The 27,255-nt window shown below is 35.9% G+C and overlaps 1 protein-coding gene and 1 long non-coding RNA gene across 9 annotated transcripts in view; one reads left to right on the top strand and one right to left on the bottom strand.

Moving 5' to 3' along the window:
- Window positions 1-27,182, top strand: part of NR2C2 (nuclear receptor subfamily 2 group C member 2) — a 45,050-nt gene extending 17,868 nt beyond the window's left edge. For 6 of the 8 annotated variants that reach the window (XM_015874859.2, XM_015874864.2, XM_015874863.2 and 3 more), the window contains 12 exons: window positions 24-224; window positions 2,502-2,604; window positions 3,585-3,764; window positions 6,656-6,803; window positions 9,034-9,127; window positions 9,852-9,982; window positions 11,720-11,897; window positions 12,796-12,917; window positions 13,412-13,551; window positions 14,180-14,317; window positions 15,930-16,035; window positions 18,350-27,182. In XM_015874859.2, coding sequence (XP_015730345.1) covers window positions 24-224; window positions 2,502-2,604; window positions 3,585-3,764; window positions 6,656-6,803; window positions 9,034-9,127; window positions 9,852-9,982; window positions 11,720-11,897; window positions 12,796-12,917; window positions 13,412-13,551; window positions 14,180-14,317; window positions 15,930-16,035; window positions 18,350-18,524 — 1,716 coding nt within the window. In that variant the 3' untranslated portion in view covers window positions 18,525-27,182. Of the gene's footprint in view, window positions 1-23; window positions 225-2,106; window positions 2,243-2,501; window positions 2,605-3,584; window positions 3,765-6,655; window positions 6,804-9,033; window positions 9,128-9,851; window positions 9,983-11,719; window positions 11,898-12,795; window positions 12,918-13,411; window positions 13,552-14,179; window positions 14,318-15,929; window positions 16,036-18,349 lie in introns of those variants that run through there. The other 2 variants (XM_015874867.2, XM_032447257.1) reach the window with 2 other exon arrangements.
- LOC107319763 lies at window positions 224-9,112 on the bottom strand. The gene is made up of 3 exons (XR_001557932.2): window positions 9,022-9,112; window positions 7,343-7,460; window positions 224-611 (listed from the first exon to the last, which is right to left on the bottom strand). It is a non-coding gene; the product is annotated as an uncharacterized LOC107319763 (long non-coding RNA).
- Window positions 27,183-27,255: the final 73 nt, after the last annotated feature.

Here is a 27,255-nt window from a genome sequence, read left to right as displayed (position 1 = left end):
CCATTCTTCAATGTGTTTTATAGATTGTGACCGATCAGCAGACAGGTCAAAAAATCCAGATAGTGACAGCAGTGGACTCATCTGTGTCTCCAAAGCAACAGTTTATTTTAGCCAGTCCAGATGGAACTGGTGCAGGAAAGGTGATTTTGGCAGCACCTGAAACATCTAATGCCAAACAACTTATCTTTACCACCGCAGACAACATTGTGCCAGGCAGAATTCAGGTAAATATGGTAAATAAGATTAACCACAGATTTTTCTATTTCAGTTTTTGACTTTTCAGTACTTTAAATGTAGGATTCTTTTAAGACATCAGGAATTACGATAATTTTGTAACATGGATTAGATGATAACAATTGTAGGTTATGATAGCCAGTCCTAAATCACACTGTCTTCATGTTCCTTATGCATTCAGTTGCATTCATTACCTCTCACTGAAGTTCCAATTATGAGAAGGCATACACAAATAATTAAGCTAGTGCTTGTGAGGCGTGCCAAGATTTCATATCTAGTAAAGATTTACAGATGTGCAGTGATAGAGCTTACCTGGGCAAACATAGGTTCACAATGCAGTGTCACAGTATTGATATTGATGTCCTTCAGTGCGGAAGCTGTCACAAAATCACAGAATTGTAGGGGTTAGAAAAAGCCTCTAGAGTCCATCTAGTCTGTGAGAAATGCTTGTGTTCAATATTCCAGACTCAGGCAGAATTTGCTTTGAATCACAAATTATTTCATGCTTTTGCAATAGCAAATGACTAAGAATAAAAGGGTGCAAGGAGCGAAGAGAGGGGACAGTTTATATTTCGTACTTCCTGGTGCAAATTCCCTCCTGTGTTTCCTTGTTGGTTGAGGACTCCAGGGTTTACAGCCTATCTGATGCTTCTAATTGCTTAAGCGGTGTCCAGTCCCTGTTTACTTTACTGCTTGGGTAACTTCTCCATATTCTCCTCCCTTTCTTGTTTAGTTTTTACCTATTATGGTATGCTGGGATAACCTCTCATAGTTAACCTTCCCCTCTGGCTATCATTCATAGCACAGAACCGGTTTGTACTGGTACATCTCCTTACATTACTCAAAAATTCAAGGTCTTCATTTCTGCAAGCACTTTTTTTATGCAAAAACAACATTTCTTTCACTGTAAGTCCCACCTTCCTGCTAAAGAAAGTTCTCCAGAGCACGTTGCAAAAGAAAGTATCCAGGTGAATTTTGAATATCTCCAGTGAAAGAGATGCCTTTACCTTTGTGGACAGCTTGTTCCAGTGCTCTGTCATTCTCCTGCACATATGCAACCTCCTGCGTTTCAGCTGATACCCAGAGCCCCTTGCTGTGCACCACTCAAAAGAGCCACTTGACCTCCCACCCTTTAAATATTTATAAGCATGATAAGGTCCTCTCTCAACTTTCTCTGTTCCAAGCTGAACAAGTCCCAGGCTTCTCAGCCTTTCCTCATAAGGGAGATGTTCCAGGCCCCTCATAATCTTTGTAACCCTCCACTGTACTTTCTCCAGCAGTTCTCTATCTGTCTTGAACTGGGGAGCCCAGAAGTGGAAATAGTACTCCAGATATGGCCTCACCAGGGCAAAATAGGGGGGGAGGATCACATCCTTCACCCAGTTTGACCACACTCTTTAATGCATCCTAGGATACTATTTGCCTTCGTGGCCGCAGGGCGTTCTGCTGGCTCACAGCCTCTGTTATGTTTGTGGGCCTTGAACGTGGTCCATATCAATGGGAACTTTGCAAAACAAATTATATAAACAATAATTTCCAGTGAAATTTGAATTTTTCTCCTAACTGCCTTTAAAAATGAATAAATAAAAGCTGGTGCCTTGTCCCTATTTCTACTATTAGAATAGGGAGAATTTTACAGGGAGTGGTATCTCTTTGTTAAACTTCTTTTTTTTTTTTTTTTTTTTTTTTTTAACAAATTGTGTCAGCAGTCCTTGAAAATTTACTTTATAATGCTACAACTGTTGTTACAAAGTGGGTTTTGTTTTGTTCTGTTCTAATTTCATTGTGATGAGTTTCATGTTTTCAGCTGAAGTTTTGGGATCCAAGGCCTTCAGAAGCCAAACTGTTTTCTATAATTAATCTCTGTTTCAGGCTGTCTCCTCTAAACTATATATACATACTAGCTAAATGCCTGGGAGGAATGTGTGGAGTACAACCATCTTTGACTAAAATACAGCAGTTGTTTGACAGTAATTGCAAGAAAAGAAGCATGCTGCTGACTGCACAAGTGAGGGAACTTCTGTTGAACAAAGCTAGGTGTTCAGTTTGGGATTCATGTTTTGCTTTGACTGCTCTAATAGTCTTGCTGTTGACATTAAAAATGCTAATTAACTTTTATACTGCTTAATTTCATTCCACATCTGTCACACTTGTCTTCACATTTGTCTGCCTCTTGTCTATTGATACACCAACCCTAGGCAAAGCTCCTTGCTTTCATCAGAAAATACTGGCTAGTTACCTCTTTTTGTTTTGGAATTTTCACTCAGATAGTGACAGACTCTGCTTCGGTGGAACGTTTGCTGGGAAAAGCTGATGTTCAGCGGGCCCAGGTAGTAGAATATTGCGTGGTCTGTGGTGATAAAGCATCAGGTAAGGAAGCATAGAAAGCAACATTCAGGAAACTGACTGGAAGGGTGAAGGAAGGGAGGAGGTTTCATGTGGTTTTAAATGATTATAACCATGCTGATGGCAAAAGCAATTGAATCTGTAGTGGAAAGAGATATTATACATTTATATGCACAGAGTAGGACAGCTCTGCTCAGAAGAATATTAATTTGTACTCCAAGTGGAGTAAATGATAAATTGGCATGTGCTGAAAGAGAAAATAAGGATTCCATAGTTCCTACTAACTGAAACCATTTCAAGAGCTGTGGGCAGCCTTGCAGTGTTGCCTAGAAAACTCTACGTGCTTCAAGGAGAAAATGCTTCTCAGAGATCACTGACAAACATAGGACTACTTGATAGATTTTGGTTATTTACTGTTACAAAAAGAGGCAAGTAGAGGCCAAGCGTTTCAGATCCATTTAGTAGCAAGCAATCTACCAGAAAAAATTTAAACATTAACGAAGGAAGCTTTCATACTACAAAGAGAACAGCTCTCTCTTCTTTTTATTCTTTTCCATTTTATAAAAGTGCTTATATAATTAAAACAATATCAGAATTAATGCGCACAGGAGTTTTGACTAAACACTGAATTTTGGAATTTATTCTGAAATTACTTATCTTCATTTAATTAAATGATTAGCATGCATTCTTGTTAAATCTAACTTCAGGCACAGGCTCCTATGCTATAACAGCAGATGGAATGGGAACTACTACTTCAGAGGCATCTTATTCAAATTAAGGCTTAGCCTTCTTCTCTCCACTTTCCCACCTAAAAGTCCTAGCAAGAGATTAAAAAAAAAAAAAAAAGGAACATCCTGTAAGGCTTTACTTCTGCAGTCTAAAATGATAACAAGAACACAAATTAAGGAATTAAGGGTGACTCTTACAGTGTTTTACTTGCCTAAGATAATTATTTGTATGTTAAAATGGGAGTTATTTCCTTCTGATAACAGTATGTTTCCTAGGTCGTCACTATGGTGCTGTCAGTTGTGAGGGATGCAAAGGTTTCTTTAAAAGGAGCGTGAGGAAGAATCTCACCTACAGCTGTCGTAGCAACCAAGACTGTATCATCAATAAACACCATCGGAATCGCTGCCAGTTTTGTAGGCTTAAGAAATGTCTAGAGATGGGCATGAAAATGGAATGTGAGTGTTAACTACCTAATGTGAGAATGTGCCTATCAACTAAAAAATATGCGGACTGCTATTGGTTTTTAATGTCTTCTCTGTTTCAGTCTATGTTGATTGAAGAAAATACCTTTTTGATATCCATCTACCTCAACTTTCTTTTGTTGCTGTTTATGTTTAATGTGCAATAGTTGTTTTTATACATATCTCAGCTTCCTTGCGGTCCTAGAGCAGTCTAGTTAGGGCCTCTTAGTATGTGTGTTACAAATGCAGTGGCTGTGTATAGTACAAAATACTTTAACAAAGATGGACATAAATCTGAGTCAGAGGTTGCATGTACAGAATGTTTGTTTGTTTGTTTGTTTTTGCAGGTTTATCTTTCTCTTTTTACCCAGAGATGGGAAGTGTTTATCTTATTTATGTTAGTTTGGTCATTTTTAAGGAATATTATAATATAATTCATTTTATATAAATGATCATGTTCTGAACAATTTATTTTCCTGTTTGTATGCAATACTTAACTACAGTTCCAGTGCTAGAATCCAAATAACTCTTTCAATGCATTTTAATTCCAATTTATAGCACCCTCTGCCTCTACAGTCCAGCACTTCATGAAGCCTGTTAACTTGCTGTTCTCTGATAAATTTAAGGAGAATTTAAGGTGAAGCAATAAATGCTTAATTCTTCTTTCTACTCTAATCTAGGCAAGATAAATTCCAGCTGCTGAGTTAAAAAGGAGGCTGAATTTCAGTTTGTAAATGAAGAGATCTTTGCTGTATTTACATTTTAGAAATCCAGAAGGGTAGTGATGGTTCCTGTGCTATGCACACACTGTGCTGAATATGAGGTGTGACACCCATGGTGAAGAAACTGCTGCATTTCCAAAAGCAAAACCCTTCCTAGCCCAGTGTTGTTAGGATTTATGCTTAGTGATTTTACTCTGCACTGGTTCAGGTTTCTGATCAATACCTATGTATCCACAAAGCCTAGAAAGTAGATACATCTACTTACTAAGCCCCTAAATTTTCTGGACACTAACAGTATTAGTAAAAACAAGATGAACAAATAAATAGCTTGCTGCTTACAAAGATAGAAAGAAACATACCACATAGTTTAGTGTTACATTGAAAAAGGCTATATAGTAGGACTGAATTGTTTCTGTTTGTAATGTTAGATCTTTTAGAGCAATAACTGCTGTATGATTGATTTGTACAATGAATACATAGTAATATTGTTTCCACTTAAGTTATGCCCTGCATTTGCAAAATATTTTGAGAATTAGTATTAATACAACACATTTACAAGATCTTTGTATTAGTGCCATATTATTTTATTAGTATTATTATCTATATCTTCAGGTGAAAAATTGATGCAGTAAAATGTCATGCCAAACTATAGATGAATTTGTAAAGATTAGTGACTTAGATTCCAGATAAGTTTCTGTAATCTGCTTAATAATAATACTTTGTATTATAAAGCATCATTTTTCACTTCCATTTTTCTATTAAAAGATTTAACGTTCTTGTTTGGCACATTGGAGACTAACCTTATTTTCTTCCAGTTTTCAACTGGAAACATTTCTGAATTCTGAAAAGTTTAGTTTTAGAATGCTGCTCCCTAACTGGCTGGAATGAACAAATGAGTGAATTGCGTGTCATGCAGAGAGACTTCCTCCAGGGAATTAAGCTGCATGTCTTGTATGATATAATAATAATAATTCTGGAACTAGCTTGTATTGTTTCTACTCATCCAGAGTAAGAATGAGTCTTATATTTGTGTATAGCTTTACCTGGAAAAATAAGAATCCATCCCCTCACACACCCCACCCCCCATTTTTTTTTTCCCAATTTATATTGCAGAATGTTTTGTCTTCTAAATCATAGAATCATAGAATTACTCAGGTTGGAAAAGACCTCAAAGATCATCAAGTCCAACCACAGCCTAACCATAGTACCCTAACTCTGACAACCCTCTGCTAAATCATATCTCTGAGCACCACATCTCAACCACCTCCCTGGGGAGCCTATTCCAGTGGTACTGAGCTTTCTGTAAAGAAGTGTTTCCTAACATCCAACCTAAACTTACCTTGGTGCAACTTGAGGCCATTTCCCCTCATCCTTTCAATTGTTACCATTGAGAAGAGACTTGCCCCGCTCTCACTGTAAGCACCTTCCAGATACTGGAAGAGAGCAATAAGGTCTCCCCTCAGTCTCCTTTTCCCCAGACTAAACAGCCCCAGCCTTCTCAGTCTCTCCTTGTAAGGCTGATTCTCCAGGCCCTTCACAAGCCTTGTTGCCCTTCTCTGGACCTGCTCCAGTACCTCTGTGTCCTTTTTGTACTGAGGTACCCCAAAGTGAACACAGTACTTGAGGTGAGGCCTCACCAATGTCGAGTACAGGGGCAGGATGACTTCCTCAGTCCTGCTCACCACACCATTCCTGATACAAGCCATTGGCCTTCTTGGCCACCTGGGCACACTGCTGGCTCATATTCAGCTGGCTGTCCATCAACACACCAAGGTCCCTTTCCATCAGGCAGCTTTCCAGCCACACCTCCCCAAGCCGTAGAGTTACCTGGGGTTGTGACCAAAATGCAGTACCAAAAATACCTGTGAAAAGTCAAGCTTTGCCTCTAGTTCAGGAAACTTAAATGATCAGTTGGTGCCCTTGTCAATTAAAATTTACTTAGATGCAAGTATAGCAAAATTGGAAGTGTTTCTTCAGTCTTTATATTTTAAATTTCAATTTAAATTTAAATTTAAAATATATATTTTAAATTTCAGTTTCATGCTGAACTAACTCACCACTGTAGTTATTTAATCAGAAATCCTACTATTTGAGTTTTACTTTTTTAGTAATAATCAATTCAATGATTTTCTTTCAAATCTGCATGTTTATTTCTTCATATAGCGGTTCAAAGTGAAAGAAAGCCTTTTGATGTGCAGCGTGAAAAACCAACCAACTGCGCAGCTTCCACTGAAAAAATATATATCAGAAAAGACCTACGAAGCCCTCTAATAGCAACTCCAACATTTGTTGCAGATAAAGATGGGGCACGGTAAGTAAGTCAGTATAGATCATAGATCATAGAATTACCCATGTTGGAAAAGACCTCGAAGATCATCAAGTCCAACCACAGCTTAACCATAGTAGCCTAACTCTTAACAACTCTCTGCTAAATCATATCCCTGACCATCACATCCAAATGGCTCTTAAATGCATCCAGGGACAGTGACTTAACCACCTCCCTGGGGAGCATATTCCAGTGCTGAACTACTCTTTCTGTAAAGGAAGTGTTTGCTAACATCCAACCTAAACTTACCTTGGTGCAACTTGAGGCCATAAAACATGTCTTGTTTAAGACTATTTGTGCATTGCAGGCATAGCTATGGTCTTTTTTTCCCCTACACTCTAAACCGTTAGCCAAAAAATGCGTTCCAGTTTTGGTTTTCTATTATCAAGATCAGCCTAGTATCTTCTGTTTACCATCAGTGCCTTTGAGTACAGTTAGATGATTTTAAGTTACGGGCTGTAGCTCATGTCAAAGCTCAAGCAGGACATATATGTGAATTGCAAGTAAAAAACATGGAGACTTACCAGTGTAGTGGATTCAGGTGCGCACTTTTCTGAAGTCAGATCCACAAATAGCATACTTCAGTCTTCCCCTTCCTGAAGATGGTAGTAAAGAGCCTACAGTGACAGATGATTCAGATCCCTAAAGATGGTAAACAGTCTGTAAACACACTGTAAACCTGCAGTTTCCTTTTGCTGTGATGAGGATTTAGATTGGATATATGGAAGAAGGTTTTTACGGAAGAAGGGTGGTGAGGCATTAGAATAGGTTGACTGAAGAGGTGGTGGATGCCAAGTCATATGTGACATTCAAGATCAGCCTGAACCAGGTTCTAAGCAATTTGATATAGCTGTAAATGTTCCTGTTCATTGTGAGGGAGTTGGTTGGACTTTATGACCTGTAACGATCCCTTCAGACTCTTAATGATTCTGTGATTCTGTGAACTTTCCACTATACTATGATATTCCTATACAGTTTTTATATTCTCAATTTTCTCCATAGGGAGTCAGTGAAAATACATGAGTATGATATAATATCATAGTAAATAGAGACAGATATTTTTTTTCCTGAATAAAATAGAGCTGAGTATAAGATACCACATTTTGAAAGTTATTGCTCCAGTTAGCATGTGTGTATATTTATGTATATCTACATATGTAGATATACATATGCAAATATGCATTTATATATATATCTCAAATCTCAAAATTCAGTGTGTGTGTATGTACATGCATGAGTTATACTTAAGCCACAAATTCCCTAAATTGTTTTGAACTGTTTCTCATTTGCCGGTCATTTTGTACAAAAATACCACTTGTAGACACATTTACTACCTCAAGATTTCCTTGTGCTGCAGATGCTTTACCCTCCAATATTAAATTCAGTGTGTGACTCTGTATTATTTATGTAGGACTCAGATTAGCAGAAGGCATTATAATTTGCTTCCTGTGGTAGTTCACAATGTTAGTGTCAGACTCTTTAAGCTATCAGTTCAACAACGCTTGACCCTGCCATGCATCACCGATTTATATTGGGTTATGCAGGCCAGGAGTGTTGTGGCTGTAAATTATAGTTACTGGCTACAGAAGCTTTACTCTGTGTCCTTTAAAAAGAATAGGGGGAAAGGATGCATGAACAAAAAGTAGCAGAAGAGAGCACAGATTTTAAATAAACCTTGATTACACAGTTTTGCAATGTGAAATAAATTTCATTGACTCAACTTTACTTACTTTTTTACTATTTTTACATTATTTACTGCTGTCCATTATCTTACTTGGAATGCACAATTATGCCTTACAAACTCTAAGTCTTTACTCTTTATAGCTTTCATAAAATAATAATAAATTATTGTTTATATTATAAATATTATAAATATTTATATATTATAAATTATATATATTATAAATTATTTATATTATTTGTATATATTATAAGTTATTTATATTAAATTATATAAGAATAAACCAATTTCAAAAAGAAATGAGGAGGATACCTGCTTAGGAAATTGTCACTGCTTTTGCACAGGAAAGGAAAACGTGTTTCAAGCTGCTTTTTGGAAAATATTTCAGAAACACTGATGTCCTGGTGAATAAATTGTTAGCTTTTAAATTTACAATTTCATGAAACTGGTACTGTTATTCTGACATGCTGTTACACATTCTTCCTATGGATTGTAGGTACCATTAACTGTCATATGACTTACGATTTTCAACAGGTCTGCGGGTCTTCTTGATCCAGGAATGCTTGTGAATATTCAGCAGCCTTTGATCAGGGACGATGGTACCATCCTCCTAGCTGCTGACTCTAAGGTATGAATTCTTTCAGTTAACTGAAATTATTATTAATTATTAATTATTAACTGTTCTCGCTAATGTACAGTTATACAATTGTACAGTTATACAGTCAGTAGGTAAACAGAGGTTATAGAGGTGTTTCGTATGAAAGATTATCGTGATAGAAAGAGAAAGGGAAAATGCTCACTGATGTTGAAGATAGGAGCTATCTCCAGAGAAGGAGATCCTGCCTTAGTGGTAGTCAGCCTTTAAATGAGATCTGGGAGAGGTGGAACCAAGCTCCACCCCTTCTGGTAGCACAGCTGAATTACCTTCGCCTATGCTCCCGCAGCTGACTCATTGCTTGCCTCAGGTGGTTAATCAGAGGTTTAGGCCATGATCAACTGTTTCCCATACAACTATTTACATAAACATAATTCATTTTTGCACTTGAGAGGAAAAGGTTGGTGTAAGTCTGAAAATCTGTAGAAATGCAGGTAAAATAAGTTCATCAACAGAGATATAATTTCATACTTACTTTCACACCATGGCTAGTTCCCTGTACAATATGTCAACAGAGGTTGTGATATAGGGTTTAAAGGTCATTGTCAATCACATGTGAGCCACTGTAGGTGATAAAGAAATGGAAAAGTACATAAGAGTAAAAAGAACACAAAGATTAAAAATGTCAAATAAAAAAAAAAAAGTATGTTGTAGCACCTATAATTCTGATGCACTAATATGATTCTTCCTTTTATAGGCTGAGACAAGCCAGGGTGCTTTAGGAACACTAGCAAATGTTGTAACATCTCTTGCTAATCTCAGTGACTCACTAAATAATGGTGATACTTCTGAAATTCAACAAGAGCAATCCGCCAGTGAGATTTCACGGTATGTATCTTAATTTAGGATTTTGTATTTTGCATAGTGCATACTTGCATTCATTCATTAAAGTAATTTGGTGTTGTGATACCAAACACAGTAGAGATTACCCAGTACTGTGAAACACAAAAAACAATTATTTGGAAATTCGGACTTGGCTGTTGTCTCAGCCTGTAGTCCTCTTGTGAAGAACTGTGTCATGTTATAATGATAGTGGTCTAAGGCAAAAGCAGATTTCATACTAAGAAAAATAAGAATAGAATAATAGAATTATAGTATGGAAAAGCCCTTCAACTTCAGTGAGTCCATCCATCAATCCCACCTACCCAAAGTCCCTTCACTAAGCTATGTCCTTTAGTGCGGCATCAATATATCTCTTAAATATCTCAAGGAATGAGGATTCTACCACTTCTCTGTGCAGCCACTTTCAGTGCTTGAATAAGTGACTGGCTTGTGGCCTTATGAAACACTGAGAATAGTAATACTTTGATACTGCTTTATTTGATAGGCTTGTTATATGGAAGCTTCTCCCCTGAAGTGCTTGTTGTCCTTAACTGTTTTCCTTGGGACCTGTATGATTTTTCTGTGATATCATACTGCCAAAAAACCCATTGGTTACAATAGGATAATTGTGGTTAAAGTAAGATGAAAAAACTTTTTTTTAATGTAATCTTCAGAAAAAAATTGAAGACTTCATTAGATGAGGAAAAACAACAGAACCTTGAGATTGTAGGGAGAGGGTAATAGTGTTTTTGTTGGGGGAGTATTGCTTTTTGGTTTTTGTTTGTTTGGGGTTTTTTTATTCTTATTTGTTGTTGTTCTTGAAGGAAAACGCAAGTTGACAATACAGTGAAATAAGAAAATTACTTGGGCTCAAAACTGTCCAGTATTTCTCAAGTCGATTTTTAAGAGGTACTTTAGGCTTTTAAGTCTGTTATTAACTGATACTTTAAAATACTTGTCACTGCAGCTTCTGATTTTTTATTTTTTTTAAACTTGTAGTCATCTTTTTCCGCTTAGAAAACAACAATCCCTCAACATCTCAATAAAAATAGTGGCAGAACAACGCTATCAAATACCATTATACTATCCCTTATTATTCACTTGAAGCATAAAATTCTGAATCTAAACCTAAGCTCAGTCGTCATAGAAAGGGAATTTATACAGCCTTATTTCTGCAATGGCCTAGCAGCAGTTTGAGTACAAAGTATGGGATCTAGTCTGTGTTATATTACTGTCATAAGGTTTCTAAGGCACTGTCCTCAGGAGGAGAAAACTGACGAATGTTTTCAAGGAGGGAATCACATATTCACTGTTTCAAGAAATTTGGTTAGTAATGACAGGGTCTACAGGATATTCTGCAAACTGCATGTGGTCTTTGTGAGGATTCACATAATCTATTTTGAACCTCCATGGTGAAAACAAGTAGGTATTGAATGGTAAGTGGAAAAATCCTATTTACTAGTACAAGCACTAGTTTAAAGCAACTAAAGCATGATTCACACTATAGTGAAAAGTTCCTTTCCTTACAGGAAGATTTTTTAATTGGTTGTATATCGGGCATTCCCATTGTAATGTCCGAACAGTACAAAAGAACCAGGCTGTAATGAAAAATATGGTCTCGTGTCTTAGGGTGAACAGTTCCCATTTATGTTAAGTTCTGAGTGGGAATGCCTCGTGTTATTTAACAGCTTCTTTGAAAACTTTTGAGAGTGTGTGGAAACACTCTGTCACTCTTTATTGCAGGGCATTTGATACTTTGGCCAAAGCACTCAGTACCACAGATGGTACAGCAGCTCCTAACTTGGCAGATGGGATGGATCCTACAGGAGGAGGGAATATTCATGTAATCAGTAGAGATCAGTCAACACCAATTATTGAAGTGGAAGGACCCTTACTTACAGATACACATGTTATGTTTAAGGTATGTTTCTTGTCATATCTTACTAAACCATTAAAAACCATTTAAAACCATTAAAAACATAATTGAAAATACGAGTTTTCTTTAGCAAAATTAAATGTAATAATCTAGTATGACAACTGGTGTTTGAAAGAATCTTGTACCGTTTTCACTCTTGCTTAATCCATTTAAAATGTATAAATGTTTTTTTCATGAGAAATTTATTTCACTTTCCATTACGGTTGATAATCACTTTCCCTATCATCCATATAATACTGTCTTGCTTAGTTATTTTATAGTTCTAGGTAATGTAGAATTTTCAAAATATTTCTGTGTGTAACGAGAGGTTACAGTGCCTTTTTAGATTGCTTCAATTACAATAATCAATCAAGAACATATTGATGAAAATTGTGGGAGAAACAATTACAATCATTGTTATCAGATTGCACTGTTTAAAGAGTTACAAAGATCATTACTGAAATTATAGTACCTAATGTAGTCAAAGTTTAATCATAAACCACTATTAACAGTGTTTTGTGTTTGTAGATTTGTACTCTACAGTTTTCCTATATTAGGTTTTATTTTACTTCTTAAAAGTTTTAGAGAACAGTTTCCTAGTACCACAGTGTTAGTCAATAATGCAGCAAGCTATGAAATACAAGTATACAGATGTGTTCCATTCTGAATTGTTTTAATTTTCATGTAATAACATTTCAGCTCTCTCTCACATTATTTCTATTTTCCTTCCCTATTTTGCATTCCTTGCAAGTAGTAATGACTTACCTTACTTTGACAGTATCTTGTCACACAATTGCTTATGGCAGACAATGAGAGTAGCTTGAATGTTTTCAGTGATTACTTCATTGTTACTAAAAATTATTTTTATATCTTAACTGTACATACTGTACTCTGCATTTTGCAGCTGACAATGCCCAGTCCAATGCCAGAGTATCTTAATGTACACTACATCTGTGAGTCAGCATCACGGCTACTTTTCTTGTCTATGCACTGGGCTAGATCCATACCTGCATTTCAAGCACTTGGGTAAACAGACATTTTATTGTTTGTTTTCTAATTAATTAACAATTTTGAACAATTTTGAATTCTTAAATGAGTATATTGTTGAATTGTTATTGAATTCTTTAAAATATGTGAAGGCTATGCAGTATTTTCCTTTTAAAAATAGTAAATAGTAAAATAGATGATGACAGAGGAAGGGATAACTATGATATCTGATGTTACTGCTTTTACGGAAACTAAAGCTGAATCGAAAGCAAGGATTTAATTTGTAGAAATAAATCTTGGTAGACAATCGGTGAGCACCATTTTACAGATAACCTGTATGGTTTCATGTAGTTGATCTACTATTTCTTTTTGCTTTTTGGAATACATGTAATATGCTAACACAAGCTGTTTTAGTAAGATGGTTGGAATACATTAACCCTTGTTACTGATTGTTATAATTGATCTGTTATAAAGAGGGAGTAATACCAACCTGATATGAAAACTAGCTTCTGCTAATTTTGTGTTGTTCATAGCCAGGAGTGTAATACAAGCCTTGTGCGTGCCTGCTGGAATGAGCTGTTTACCTTAGGCCTGGCGCAGTGTGCACAAGTGATGAGTCTGTCAACTATCCTGGCAGCTATTGTCAACCATCTTCAGAACAGCATACAGGAAGGTACGTGTTCACTGTCTGATTTTTATGCATGTTTATATAGAGTTGCAAAGTGAACTTTGAATAACATTTCTCACACAGCCTTTTCTAGTTTTTGGCAGATTTTTCCCCCGGGATCCAGGGGAAAAAGCCATCCTTACATATTAAGTGATTTTAAAATACCAGATGTGTAGGGGAACAGTTAGGTCTGGGCTTGAACTGGTGATTGAGCATGTGGTGAAAGAGTGCAGCTGGCCCACAGAGCACAGGCAAAGTGGTGCATCTGTGCTCTCCACGTGACCAGAAGGGGTGGACCCAGAGTGGAGCCACCCTGGGCTCATACGAAGGCCAGCCACTGAAGGGAGAGCATCTCTTGGACCTAGGCTGCTTCCTGAGAAGGAATGCTGCATAGCCAGAGATCCCCTTCACCAGTTGGGTGAGTTCAGCTCTTCTTTCTGTATATGACTATTGGCCTACCTGTAAATACTTTACCTGGTATTGCCAAGAACCTGTCAGAAGCAATTTTACTTCTTTGCGAGTGGAACAAAATGACACAAAATACTTTAACGTGTCACTTGTTTCATAAAAAGAATGCTATTTAATATATCAAATGCACTTGAGCTCACATGAAAAAAACATTATCTTATTGCAGATAAGCTTTCTGGAGACAGAATAAAGCAAGTCATGGAACACATCTGGAAACTTCAGGAGTTTTGTAACAGTATGGCCAAGATAGATATTGATGGATATGAATATGCATACCTTAAAGCTATAGTCCTCTTTAGCCCCGGTAAGGAATTTACTAACAGTATTTGTTTAAATAATAACCATTAATATGTTAATGTTGTAGCAATGTTTTATGAGGCTAACATCTTGAGATAAGACTATTCTGTTAAGCTGTGGATAAAATGAGTGGTCGATAATTATTTATCACAAATTATATAATTATAATTATATATATATATATATATATATATATATATATATATATATATATATATATATATATATATATATATATATATATATATATATAATTTTTTAAAAAAAGTAATTCTGGACCAACAAATCTGTGTTATTTACAGATCCAGTCTATCAAGTATTTCTTGTAAACACAGTTTAGGAGACCAGACTATCAATTATCTTCAGCTGATAGGTAATAAGTTATCAAGCAATATTAGTGAAGCAAATGTCAGGAAGGATTAGAAGTAAATACATTATGAAAATGACAAGAAATTGACTTCAGCATTAATATTTCTAAGGCACTTGTAAGAGTAGTGGTGTAATATGAGCACTGCTGTATTTTTTATGTGGAGCTTCTACCAAATCTCCAGAATTAAATGCAAGCCAGCCGTCTTCTGTCTGTTACCAAAATGACAGCAGATATATAAAGCACGATCAATAGTATTTATGAGGTGAGGATTTCCTTAAAGAAGATCCTACAGATGTTTTGGAATTGCAAGGTAGGATATTAAAGAAAGGGGAGTTGACAGTTTCTTCAGCACAAGGAGGGAAGTGTTCCTAGGATGCTGGAAGGTTAATTTAAAACTGCTTCACAGACTGAGTGAAAGAGAAGGTCTGGCCCTGAAACATCTTAAATTTAAGTAAATAATTGACCACTTTTGAGTTTAACAAAGTACCAAGAAAAGGTACTTATTATCAAGCTGGGTTTTTTTGTGTGTGTGTTTTTTTGTTGTTGTTGTTGCTGTTTTTGTTTGATGGTTGTTTGTTTTTTTTTTTGCTTTGATATTGTTTTTCTCTTTGTAATAAAAATTCAATTTAATTAGAATATACTGGTGTCCTGAAATTGCTTTTGGAAATTTTCTGTAGATTGTATTATTAGATTTAAGTTTATTATGGCTTTTATGCAAGTCTGAAGAGCAAGAAACTTTCCAAACTCAATATGGTTCTGTCCTATTTCTTTGCACACAATAGTGAAAATATTGGGGCACAGTCAAATCTCTGATATTTTCAGTGTTTCTGATCATGTGACCCTCTTTGAGGTACAGAGCCAAGTGGAATTAAAACATGATACAATTTCAAGATCAAGAAGTCAACCTGTCAAGAAAAAAAATAGATATTATTCAATCTGCTTAGATAATTAAAATTACAGAGAAAAATACGTTTTAAAAAGCAGAGTTAGAAACAAAAAATGGGAATGTCATTGCCTGGTGTATACCTATGAGATGAATTTTTTTCTGCTTTCTTGTGGATACAGCCTGCGATGGAAAGAAAAGTGAGTAAGTAAATGTAAAGTGAGGAAGTAAATGTTCAACTGAATGGTTTAAATTTATTTAACTATCATGATAAATATCACAATACAATGTTTAAATCATGTAAGTACGTGTACTTTGCAATGTAGAGGAAAACAAACAACATACAGAAATGTTTTGTTTCTTTAGATCACCCTGGTCTGAACAGTTCAACCCAAATAGAAAAATTCCAGGAGAAGGCACAGATGGAATTGCAGGACTATGTACAAAAAACCTATCCAGAAGATACTTATAGGTATTTACTGTCTATAGTACCCAAAACAATGTTGTGAGCTGTAGCTGGCAAAAGTACAATATAGCATCATGATGTTGTAACTTCCTTTTTGATACCTGTTCTTCTTGACTATTGAAGTGAAACAGATAGTAAGAGTGCCAGTGGTAATGCCTGAGGCCAGGGTATCCCAGCCTCTTGGCCCAATTTCACAAAAGCAAGATGAATTATTTAAAGATAGAAAAAACAAAAAAAGGATTTTGCTTCATTCTAAGTGAGGTTTGGGTTTTGTGTGGGTTTTTTTGTTTGTTTGTTTGTTTGTTTCTCCTTTGTTTGCATGGTGGTTTTTTGTTGTTGTTTTTGTTGAGGTTTTTTGTTGTTTTTAATCATGGAATGGGTGAATTGGAAGGGACTGTAAAGACCATTTAGTTCCAATTTCCTTCTCACTCCCTCTAGATCAGGTTGCCCAAAGACCCATCCAAAGACACTTCCAGCACTGAGGCATCCACAGCTTCTCTGGACAGCCTGTGCTAGTGTTTCACCACCCTCATAGTGGGGGAAAAAAATCTTTAAACCTACTGTTTTTTCAGTTTGAAATCATTACCTCTTGTCCTGTTCCTTGTTGGTTTTTTGAGTATTTGATTTTTGTACTTAGAAGAGTAGACAGACTTATTGTCTTATGTTAGAAGTCTCAAGTTCTTTAAGTCAGACTGCCTCCTTTTTCAAGCTAATCGTCAAAGAAGCTTTGAGATAACAAAAGGTGATTATCGTCCTTTAGCTATTTGTCAAGATACATGTGCAGAAAAATATTTATTTAGTTTAGAGATCTTGAAAAATTAAGGTTTATATGTGGAAAACAGTAAACAACTCTTATTGTTCTATCATAAGAAATTCTCACTGCCTGCTTCTTTTCACCTTTGTTTATTTTTGTTTTACTTCCAAGGACTTGTCTTTGAAAGTGCCTCATTTGTTTTTGTCAGCTCTCAGCTGTTTCTGTTTGTTACTTACCCAGGAGTAAATAATTTCCAGTTATCTCCATTACAGTTGTTTTATTATTGAATTTCACTAACAAGATCTTTCCCAGTACTACAAGGGGAGTTCCAACTTCTGTCTAGTACAGTCATGGAATGGCTTGGGTTGGGAGAGACTTTAAAAGACTATTAGTTCCAACCACCTGCTGTGGACTGGTTGCCCCCTACCAGCTCAGGCTGACCAGAGTCCTATCCAGGGACAGGGCAACCACTGCTACTCTGGACAGTAGCGCCAGGGCCTCCCTGCTCTCTGAGTGAAGAGTCTTCCCCTAACATCTGACCTAAATTTCCCCTTTTACTTTAAAACCATACCCCTTTCACGGCCAGATCATGGGAAAAGTCTGTATCCCTCCTGATTTTTAAGCTGCTTTTTAGTACTGGAAGAACTGTGTTAGAACTTTATTTTACTGTGAGAGTCATTTCCATGTTAAAAATATACATATAGTCACATGATCACTTATATTTAAGCAAGTTCTGAGGTTTGTATAATTTGGAGGAGGGGAGGGGGTGAAACTCTAAAAGAGCTTCTCCCATCTCAGAAACTGGCATCTGCACTGATTCTATAGAAATAAGCGCTGTGTGAGGCATTAGGACTCCCAGTTAAATGCAATGGAAATGGAATTTCTGCTTCAAAAATATCCTCAGATCCAACATTGTTCTTCCACATACAGTTCAGTTATTCTGATTTTTTTGAATGAGAGGTGGACTTCTGTCATAAGAAAAAATACAGAATTTGCTCTATATACTTAATTTTCTTAGTAGTAGGCTCCAGAGTGAAGAACAGATTTGCATTTCCAATACCCGATTTTGTATTTTATATCATTTAGATTTAACTGTGTGAATATGGAGTTACAGAGTACAAATCTGATTACTTCTGACTAACTGAATGCTAGCACAAATTGAAATAGAAGCATAGGTGCCATCATTTTCACAAAATAGCACTGTCTTGAATATTTTTGCAGTTTTCCTCTAAAGTTTACAAGATGTGGTCTATCATTTACATTTTCTTTACATATTCTCTTTGTAGACAATCTAGCAGGTGAACGGTGTGTTTATACATACACATTTACATCTACAAAGGGCAATAATAGGTTCTGTTCACCAAAGAACCACTGGAAAAGATGGACAGTTTCCATTTCACTTGCAGGATAGAAGAGTAACAGTTCTTTTTGTGGTAGCTGAACTAGTTTTAACTGCTTCTTCATTCATCAGTTCTGATAATAAAAATAGTAGATCCAGCTTTTTAGCCACACAGTATTTTTAACTTGAAATTTGTGTATTTATAATTTGCTGAACTTCTTTTTCAGGCTAACCCGGATTCTAGTTCGGCTGCCAGCACTTAGGCTGATGAGCTCTAGCATTACTGAGGAACTATTTTTTACTGGTCTCATTGGAAATGTTCCAATTGACAGCATAATCCCCTACATTCTCAAAATGGAAACAGCAGAATATAATGGTCAAATAACTGGCACGTCCGCATAGTGGGAACAACACAATTTGAAGGATCAAAGTAATTTTCACAAAAACATACAATTAATAAGTTAAAAGAATAGCATTTTGGTATGTACGAATATTTCCAACTTCTTGTTACTGTTTCCTACCAGATTTCTCTTTGTCTGTTTGCTAATACTGACAAGATTGAAGCAGCTATTAAAAGAGCTGCTGTGGGACCTTCTCTGCCATAAGGAGTATTTTTGTGCCTTTCATTCAAAAGGCTGTAGGTTACTGAACTTTTCATGTGCTTTGTATTTAGAAATTATCAGTGGTTAAAAATAGAGTTTTATAATATTGGAGATGAGTAATAAGATTATTTTAAAAGTAAAAATTAACAGAATAGGTAGGTTTTAAAATATCCTTGGAATTAATATCTAATAATTGCCGGGGTATAATACTAGCACTTTGTAAGCACTTCTTATCAAAGCGGTATTATCAACATCCTGCTTATGACTAGGAAGGATGAGAAAATTGCATATGTCCTTAGTAAAAATGCTAATGATTTCTGTGAAAATGTAGAATGCTACAGGAGACAATCATTTATTCCACAAAAAGTCACTTGCTTTTATCTTATACATTAAACAATAATGTGGATTTTTGGATATCCATGTTGTAAGGAACTATGCTGTTAAATTAGTGCAGTTGTTATTAACGGCATGAATTGATCATAGTGACTTCTGCATACTACAGAAGTTACCAAAACTAGGAGAAAACAAAATGTTTGTATCTACAGTAATGGTGAATTATTCAGGTTCCTTAAAGTTTCTGCTCAGCTCAACGTTTTTGATAAATGTTATTCCAATAGGAAGCCTTTTGATTGTAGAGAATAATCAGTCATTAACTGGAAGAGCAGTTGTTTTCAAATTGAGATACTCTTTTAAAAGGTCTGAATATCTACAAATTTGCTCCTTCTGTCTGTACTCCTGCACACTCCCTCATCTGGGAAATCCTGGAAAACTGAGAACCTCTGGCTGTCAACAAGAGTATGTCATACAGCTCTCATAATTTTTTCTGCCCCTGTATTAGACAGAGCACTCCCAGTTTTGCAGTGCTTTCAACCTTCTTATTGCTCAGTTTGAAAATGAAGTATAGTTGGGATTTACAATTTTATGTACGATTGCAGTTAATGACTGATACAAAGTAATAAAATGAACAACTTATGTAATAGCCCATCTTTTTAAATAGAGTGATGAGCCATCAACATGCTTTCTTGTACTTACTGGTCATTATCTGCTAGCACTGCTTTTAGTTTAGCATAATTTATTATTATCAAAATTGAGTATTTTAAACAAAGTGATTTCTTTATTTGTTTGTTTGTTTTTTTGTTGTTGGGTTTTTTTGTGGTTTTTTTTTTTTTTCTTCCTTAAATCATGGTGGTGAAGACCTTCATGTGATCCTGGCATATTAGATGCATCAATTAGTTATTTGTGTAACAGAGATGTCCTCTATTTGCATAATTTTATGTAACAAAAATCTAATGAGAAATTCAGCACCTTTTTTTTTTTCTAGTAGTGATGCTTATTTAGGAACACCAACCAGGTTGGTGCTTGGGTCTTTTTTAAGTCTGAATTTAGCGAAGACCTGAAGCAGGTCTGCATAAAGCTTCTGATGTAATAAAAAGTTCTGACCTTGTATACTTTATTCTCGTTATGAGACTCACATTTGTACAACTCATTATGACATGAGTGTTACATGACTACAAAGGCTATGTAATTTTAGCTTCTGGATGCATTAAGATCTTGTACAGTCACCATTGTTAGAACATTCATGTTCTCTAAAGGGTGTAACAAGTCCAGTATACATGCAGAGATCTGTAATATTGCACTCTTAGCTTTTGCTGTAAGGAATGAAATTGTACTTTTAATGTAGTGGAAGGCCTGCATTCTGAACCTCAAGTCAACTGGAATGCAAGACTTTGTACTAGTTGTTGCAATGTAGTATGACTTAGTGTGATTATGTCAGTGCACCCAGTGCAGAGTCCCTGTTCTAAAGGCACAAGAACTAAAAATAGGAGCCTTATCAACAACAAAAGTAGCACCTACCTTGGAAAACTTTGTGGCTGGCTTTGTTAAAATTGTAAATTTTATGGCATTATGGCACTGTTCTAAAGGTGGTGTTTGTTCAACTTGTGATGGTTTTCACTGCAGGAAAAAAAAATATTTTCCAATATTTTGTAAAATTTATTTAAGCAACTAAGTAGGCATTGTTGAAGAGAAATGACGTATTCCTGAGCACAACAGCTAGACACAGGATTTTCTTTTTCAAATTTGAATACACACCTGAAAGCTTTTCATGGCAAGAATCATTTTCACTTCATTTTTCAAGTAAAAGAGTCCTATTTTCAGTGCAGTAATTTGTTTTCCTCATTTCTCCTACTCATGCTGTGACCGTAGTTGTTCAGGGAACAAAATAAAGCCCACTGTAGGTTTTTGGGGAGGTACAGGATGGTCATATAAAGTAAAACCTAGTGTATGCATTTGTAAATCAAAATAATAAATACCATGCAGCTCTGTTTACAAATAAACTGCAGTACCTGAAAACGCAAGGCCACATAATAATATCTTCAATGCATCTCCATTATTGTCTTACTTTGCAAGTAATAATTGGACTTTTAACAATATTATACCTAGGATAAAATACTAATATGTGTAAATGAAGTTATCACAGCGCAACCCATATCTAGGGCTTATATAATGAAGCAGTTCCATAGTTGAGATTATATCAGAATCTTAAAAGCCTCCTTTATTTACCATCATCAGCATGACTGGCCGTATTGCATTAGTTGGAACCAATTTATATCAATCCTTTTGCTATTAATGAAAATGTACTTTTCTCGAACTATACACTAACGTGATTCTGAGCCTAACAGGTGTCATTGTGAAAATCTGGACAGCAGGTAGATCCTGCAGCTTAAATATTCAGAGTCTAAACTGTTTTGCGTATTTGAGTGCTAACTGTAAATACTAAAGTAGTTGTGATAAATAACCTGTATGCTTCTTTCCCTCATGCTGCTGAAGGACTGTCACAAAAACGAGTCAAAGGTTTGGCATGTGAAATCCACTGAAAGCAATTGCTGCCATTTGAAACCATATTCTCCAGTGGGAATAGGACTCCTTTGCACTAAATTTCAAACATTATCTGGCAGCAAAGCTATTTTAGTTCATTCAAAGAAATGTTCTTTCCTTTACCTGTCCACAAATATAATATGGTAGATGTTCGAAAGATGCAGAACTGACAGAGAGATTCTGCCAACAGTGAAGGTGTTTTTTGCTAGCATTGGCAGGAGACCCAAGGTATAAAGAAAATAGAGCAGGTACAATTTTTATGAGATCAAAGTTCATCATTTTTCACCTTACAGCAATTGAGTTTTCAGGCCAATCTAACATAATGAAGGCAGAACAGCAGACGTTACAGCTGCAAGCTCAGGAGAATTTTCAACTCGTTACCTAGTTTGCAGTTAAGCTGCATCATAAATTCTGATCCCTTATAATCCACCTATGATTTTTTTCCACATTAGGAAAAAGAAAATTGGTACTGCAAAAAATACTACAAGGCTAATATAGCGAGTGTTATTTCTAAGTGGATAGCATTTCCATTGAGTGGAAAGCAGTCACAGACTAATCTCATTAACTTGTCTTTTAAATGTGTTTCACTTTGTTTCTTTTCTGCAAGTGCAGCCTTTTGCTTGCGAATACAGAGCAGGATTTTTTCACATTATTGTAAAATTCCTGAAAAATTATTTCTTGACTTTTAAGTATGGAAATAACTTGCTTTCATGCAGGTCTAATAAAGGCCAAACTTGTGTTTACAGAACTAGACTCAAAAAGGATCACAGTCCAAAAGTGGTTCTAAGAAAAGTGTCATCTCACTGAAGCTCTACTTAGTGCCTAAAGTATACCTTCAAAATCTTCCAGGTCCTGCTTCTGCTGCTCGTGAAATGAAAATAATGTAACTTGGTGGAAAAATAGCACTGAAGTATCTGATTAGATGGAACAGAACTTGTTTATGTGTATATATTGGTAATAATTCATTCAGAAAATTGTTATAATTCTGTACTGACCAAAAGTGCTGTGTAATGAATGATGATAAGGCAGTAACGTCTATGGTCTGCGCACTTTGTTTCCTAGTTCTTGAGAAGGAATGGATTTGGATCTTGTAGATGAAAAAGAACAATGATAGATGACAGTGTAGGAGTATTTTGGGTTAGCTTTGACATCATTGTTTTTATTGCATTTGTGAGAAAGACAGAAAGGTATACTAGTTTACTTACATTGGATTAATACGATGCAGGACAAGGCCACCTGCAAAAGTCACTTTTATCTGCCTATTTACACTTCTTAGAAATGAAATACAATGCTTTTGATGCAAGTGGAGATATTCTGTGAAACAGGTTAAAAATAAATAAATTTTAAAAAAATAATAATCAGCAGGAATTTTAAGTGAGATCCTTGGAAGCCTACAAGACTCTATTTTAGCTGCCTCAAGGCAGCTTACTGAGTCACACATTTACAGGGAGCGGGAAGGGGCCTCTGAAGATGATGTAGTTCAAATCCCAGCTAAAGCAGGTACCCCAGAGCAGATTACAAAATATTAGTTTAGAAGGCTCAGATTTCATAGCACTCTGAGACATGGAAGTATTGTTTGTCTCTGTTGATTACTTGGTATCATTTACAAAGCGTTTTTTTAATTTAAACCATAATTTGAAGCACTTGGCCCTCAGGGCAGCAATAATGTAAATAGCACCGACTCAAGGTACTGAAAACAGCTGTCACTGCATTCTCTTTATGCGTTCAGCAGAAGGGCATATTCTGCAGTGTGATTGGGAAAATAAGCCAGGACCAATACTTCCAGGTCAAACCAGTCTCCTGAGTTTATCTTCTTTGATAGTGACTACAAAACACCTTAGTATTTTCATTGTAATATAAAATACACGGGATTTTTCACTGGTTTCTGAATTTCATTGAAGGTGGTGGAGATGCCAGTGTTTCCCCAGCCATTAAAATTAAGAGGTAGCCAGGAAAGGGGAACTTAGCAGTTCTACCTAAGAAGCAGTGATCAAAGCTGCTTTCTGCAATAATAGTACCAATGAAGGAGACCTATTTGAGCTGGGTGATGGGAGTAGTAGAACTGGAGGGTCAATCTAACATACACTTCTAGCAAGTGTTTTAACCAACTAAACTCTGTGAGTTATGATAGTATAATTGTCCAGTTCTACAGCATTTAAGGGGCTTACAAAGTGAAAGTGAAACTCAGTGTGTAGCTTCTAAACAACGTGAGTGCCCAGCTATCAGTTCTATGAACGGTGCTTAGTGAGGAGAGGAAAGGTGCACCAGTAAATATCTGTAAGATCACATTACCCAGGGGAAATATATATATATGTATGTATAATATGTATATTGTGCTATATGAAACCTTTTTCCTCTCCTTCACTTATGTTTTCGATCACAAAAACAGGGTAGGTGGGTTCTTTTCAACTCTGCTGTTGCCACCTAAGTAAAGAGCAGAAATAACATATGAACAAGTTCCTGCCTGTCCCAATTGTATGGCAAGAGTGGCAAACAACAGATGTGGTGACAGTTTGCCCTGATGACAAATATGGGCCTGTTGTGGCAGCAGCACACACCATCTTTAAACCCAATACCTCAGTTCATCCAGGTAAAATTAGCAGTGTGAAGCCATGTTCACCCCAAATGAGAAAAAGGACGCAGAAAGGTCAGATTGTCAGCATCTACTGCATCTTGAGTGTCAAAAATAGTATTCAGAATGGCTTTGTATGAAAATTACTGAGAAGGCATCATAAAGGGGCAGTGTAAGTGGAAAACACTTCTTGTGCTTTTTGGTTCTGAAGTTGCTGAGTTATTTTATCAAAGTCTCCTGAACTAAACTCAGGCTTATTGTTTGACTGAAAATGCTATAAGCCTTCTTGTTTGATAATGATACAATCCAATTAAAATTATTAACATTATATAGGAAATTGTGTGCAAAAATATTGTGTATACCAAAGGTGCAAGTTAGAGCATTTATCTTTTAAGAAGGGTTTTACTTTGTCTAAATATTAGACTAGAAAAACATCCAACCCCTAAATTGCCTTCTTACTGAGTTGGTTTTTTTTGTGTGAAATCGTAAGTTCACAAATAATGTTGTCATAACTTTCCATAATTCCCATAGCCCTTTCTATTTTTTGAGATGCATGAATGCTTTGAAAATAGGAAAATGGCTTATTCTTGAATTCATGCTGTTCTTCCTCCCCCCACCCCCTTTTTTTCTTTTAAAGGAATTTGAATATCTTTACTTCGTGCCTCCCACCGCTGTATGTTTCTGCATGTCCAATACTAAAACTCACTCAAACAGCTAATGCCTATGTACACAGTGTATGTGTATGAATGTATATGTTTTTATAAGTCTAAATATATTATGTACAGTGTATATAAAGTGTGTAGTGTATGTAAATATGTATATATATGTAGCCAAATAATCCTGATGTTTGTTAAAACTTTGCATTCATTTTCTAATTCAGAGCTACTTAATTTTCATTTCTTAGCCCAAACTAAGCCTGGCTTAAAGTAGGTGAACACCCATGAATTTCAGAGCTTTGCCCCTTTTTCTAACCTAGCTTGAGTTTGCTATTTTCTCTTCAGTACTCACAAATACATTCAGTGCAGCTTTTAGCTTTTTCATTATTCCCGTCACCTTCTCTCATTTGATGGGTGAAGTGAGCCAGTAAAGAGTTGGTAGAACCTGAAACAGTTGTTAAAAATAAATGTATTTAAAAAACCAAACACTATATATAAATACTTCCATATTTTCAGTATATGCTTATTCTTTTTCAACCTTCTGAGAAGTGCTTTTTGTAAAATTTTATTCCACAGTGAAACATTGTAAGAGGGTTTTAAGTCTTCAGCTGTAGTTAACTGGCAGAGAACAGTGTTTTCCTGCATCACTGAGCAGTAGCCCCCTGAACAGCATGCAGCCAATGCCATGTACAAATGTAATAACAAACTAAACAAAGTTTGTTGTTTATTTATAACCAAAGCTGTTTTCTGTCCTCAAGTTCTGCCATTTTCTGAAACTGCAGCCTGTGCAGGACTTGCAGAGTGTGCGAAGTCTCCATTAAGCCTGCAGAAATACTGATAATAACTAACTTTTTTTTAAGGCATTTTTACAGACTGTCTAGGGGAGTAGTTTAAGCATGTATTTTGTATTCAAGGTGAAGTGGAATTTTCTGGGCATTTACCTTGTAGACTCAGTGTTGTAAGGACTTGCGTGCATTTTACTTTGAGCAGACATGCAGACACCAAAACTGAGTTTCATGCATGCTTAAAGTAAAGCACAAGCCTCTATCAGAGTCAGGCTGTGTGTGTAAAATCTTTGCTATGAAGAATGCTAGGAATGATCACTTGTATTTTGCTATATTGCTTAGTAAGCATTTGTTTGTAAGCTCTTGTTTTAAATATAGAACTTGTAAAGCATCTATCTTTGATGTTTCAAGTCTTGTTTGTGAGACCTTCAGCAGGAAAATTATTTAAATTCATGGCAGGAATTCCTGTGACAGATGGTCCTTCACTGGTGTCAAGACAATCAGTATGGTCTGTATAATGCTTCCTTTACTCTCTAAAGGCTAAATGGAAACCTGAATGTCTCTGAATTAATGTCATTGTAAAGTTTTAAAGATTAGGAAATGGACAGCTGAGGTATCGACTTGAACTGAGTCTGTTAAAACATTCAATTGCGAATTTGTTTCAGATACATTTTTGAATTGTTTTTATTCCAAAGAACAAAATGTGCTCAAATTTAAATGACAGTAAAGCAGATATTTTAATATTCTACAGGAACTGTGGGACGTGTCATTGGCTTTCTGTATTTATCACAGAACACACAAATCTAAGCAGCACACGTTGCCGGGTATCCAGCACTCCTGAACGATTGGCTTCTTGTACATTTCTTAATGATCTGAGGTAAACAGTAATAAAACACAGGTTCATTTTAGGCTATTTTCTACAACTGTGGATTAAAAGTAGTTTAATTCATGAATTAAGAGAGTATCTTTCAGAAAAAAATGTTGTTTACACAGCCTGTGCTGCAGCATAGGTGAAGTTAAGGTAAAAACCTAGGAATGTTCTTTAATTAATCTATGCTCCAAAACACATTTGCAACCGCTGTTCAAACAGATGATGTAACTGAGGACCTGCACATCGCCTCTATGCTGTGTGCATTTGGCCCAGCGGGCAGCACTGAGCTCCTACCAGAACAGCTCGTTTTGATAAAGGGAATGATCCACTTTGAATTCTTGGTGATACTGTCTGGAAATGGGCTTTCTGCCCTTTAGAAAAATATCGTTTGTGCTCTTGGATTTCAATTTCAGGTTCACATGTTACAGGCGTTTCTCATTTCTCACAGCTTCTTATGTGAAATCAATATTGAATGTGTGTATACAAATAGCATGGTCTTTTTTTAATATGAATTTTATACCTAATCAGCGCCTTTAGTTGATGAAGAGGAATTTGCATTGTTGTGTTTTATATCCAGTATTGCAGTGCATGGTTTAGCATTTTATGAAATACTGTTTAAGTGTGGCTTTATATCATTGTGACTTAATACTACTACCTGAGTGAGGTTTATACTATTAAAGTGAATTACAAATAGAAACATATGCTTGATATTTTTTTTCAATATTTAGGTTTCCTGAATTTCTCACATGTTCTGTCTGAGCCCAGTGCGT

This window comes from Coturnix japonica, chromosome 12 (genome assembly GCF_001577835.2).
Source record: "Coturnix japonica isolate 7356 chromosome 12, Coturnix japonica 2.1, whole genome shotgun sequence".
Lineage (NCBI taxonomy): Eukaryota > Metazoa > Chordata > Aves > Galliformes > Phasianidae > Coturnix > Coturnix japonica.
Note: the sequence above shows the minus strand (reverse complement) of the source record. Positions and strands in the feature narration are given on the sequence as shown.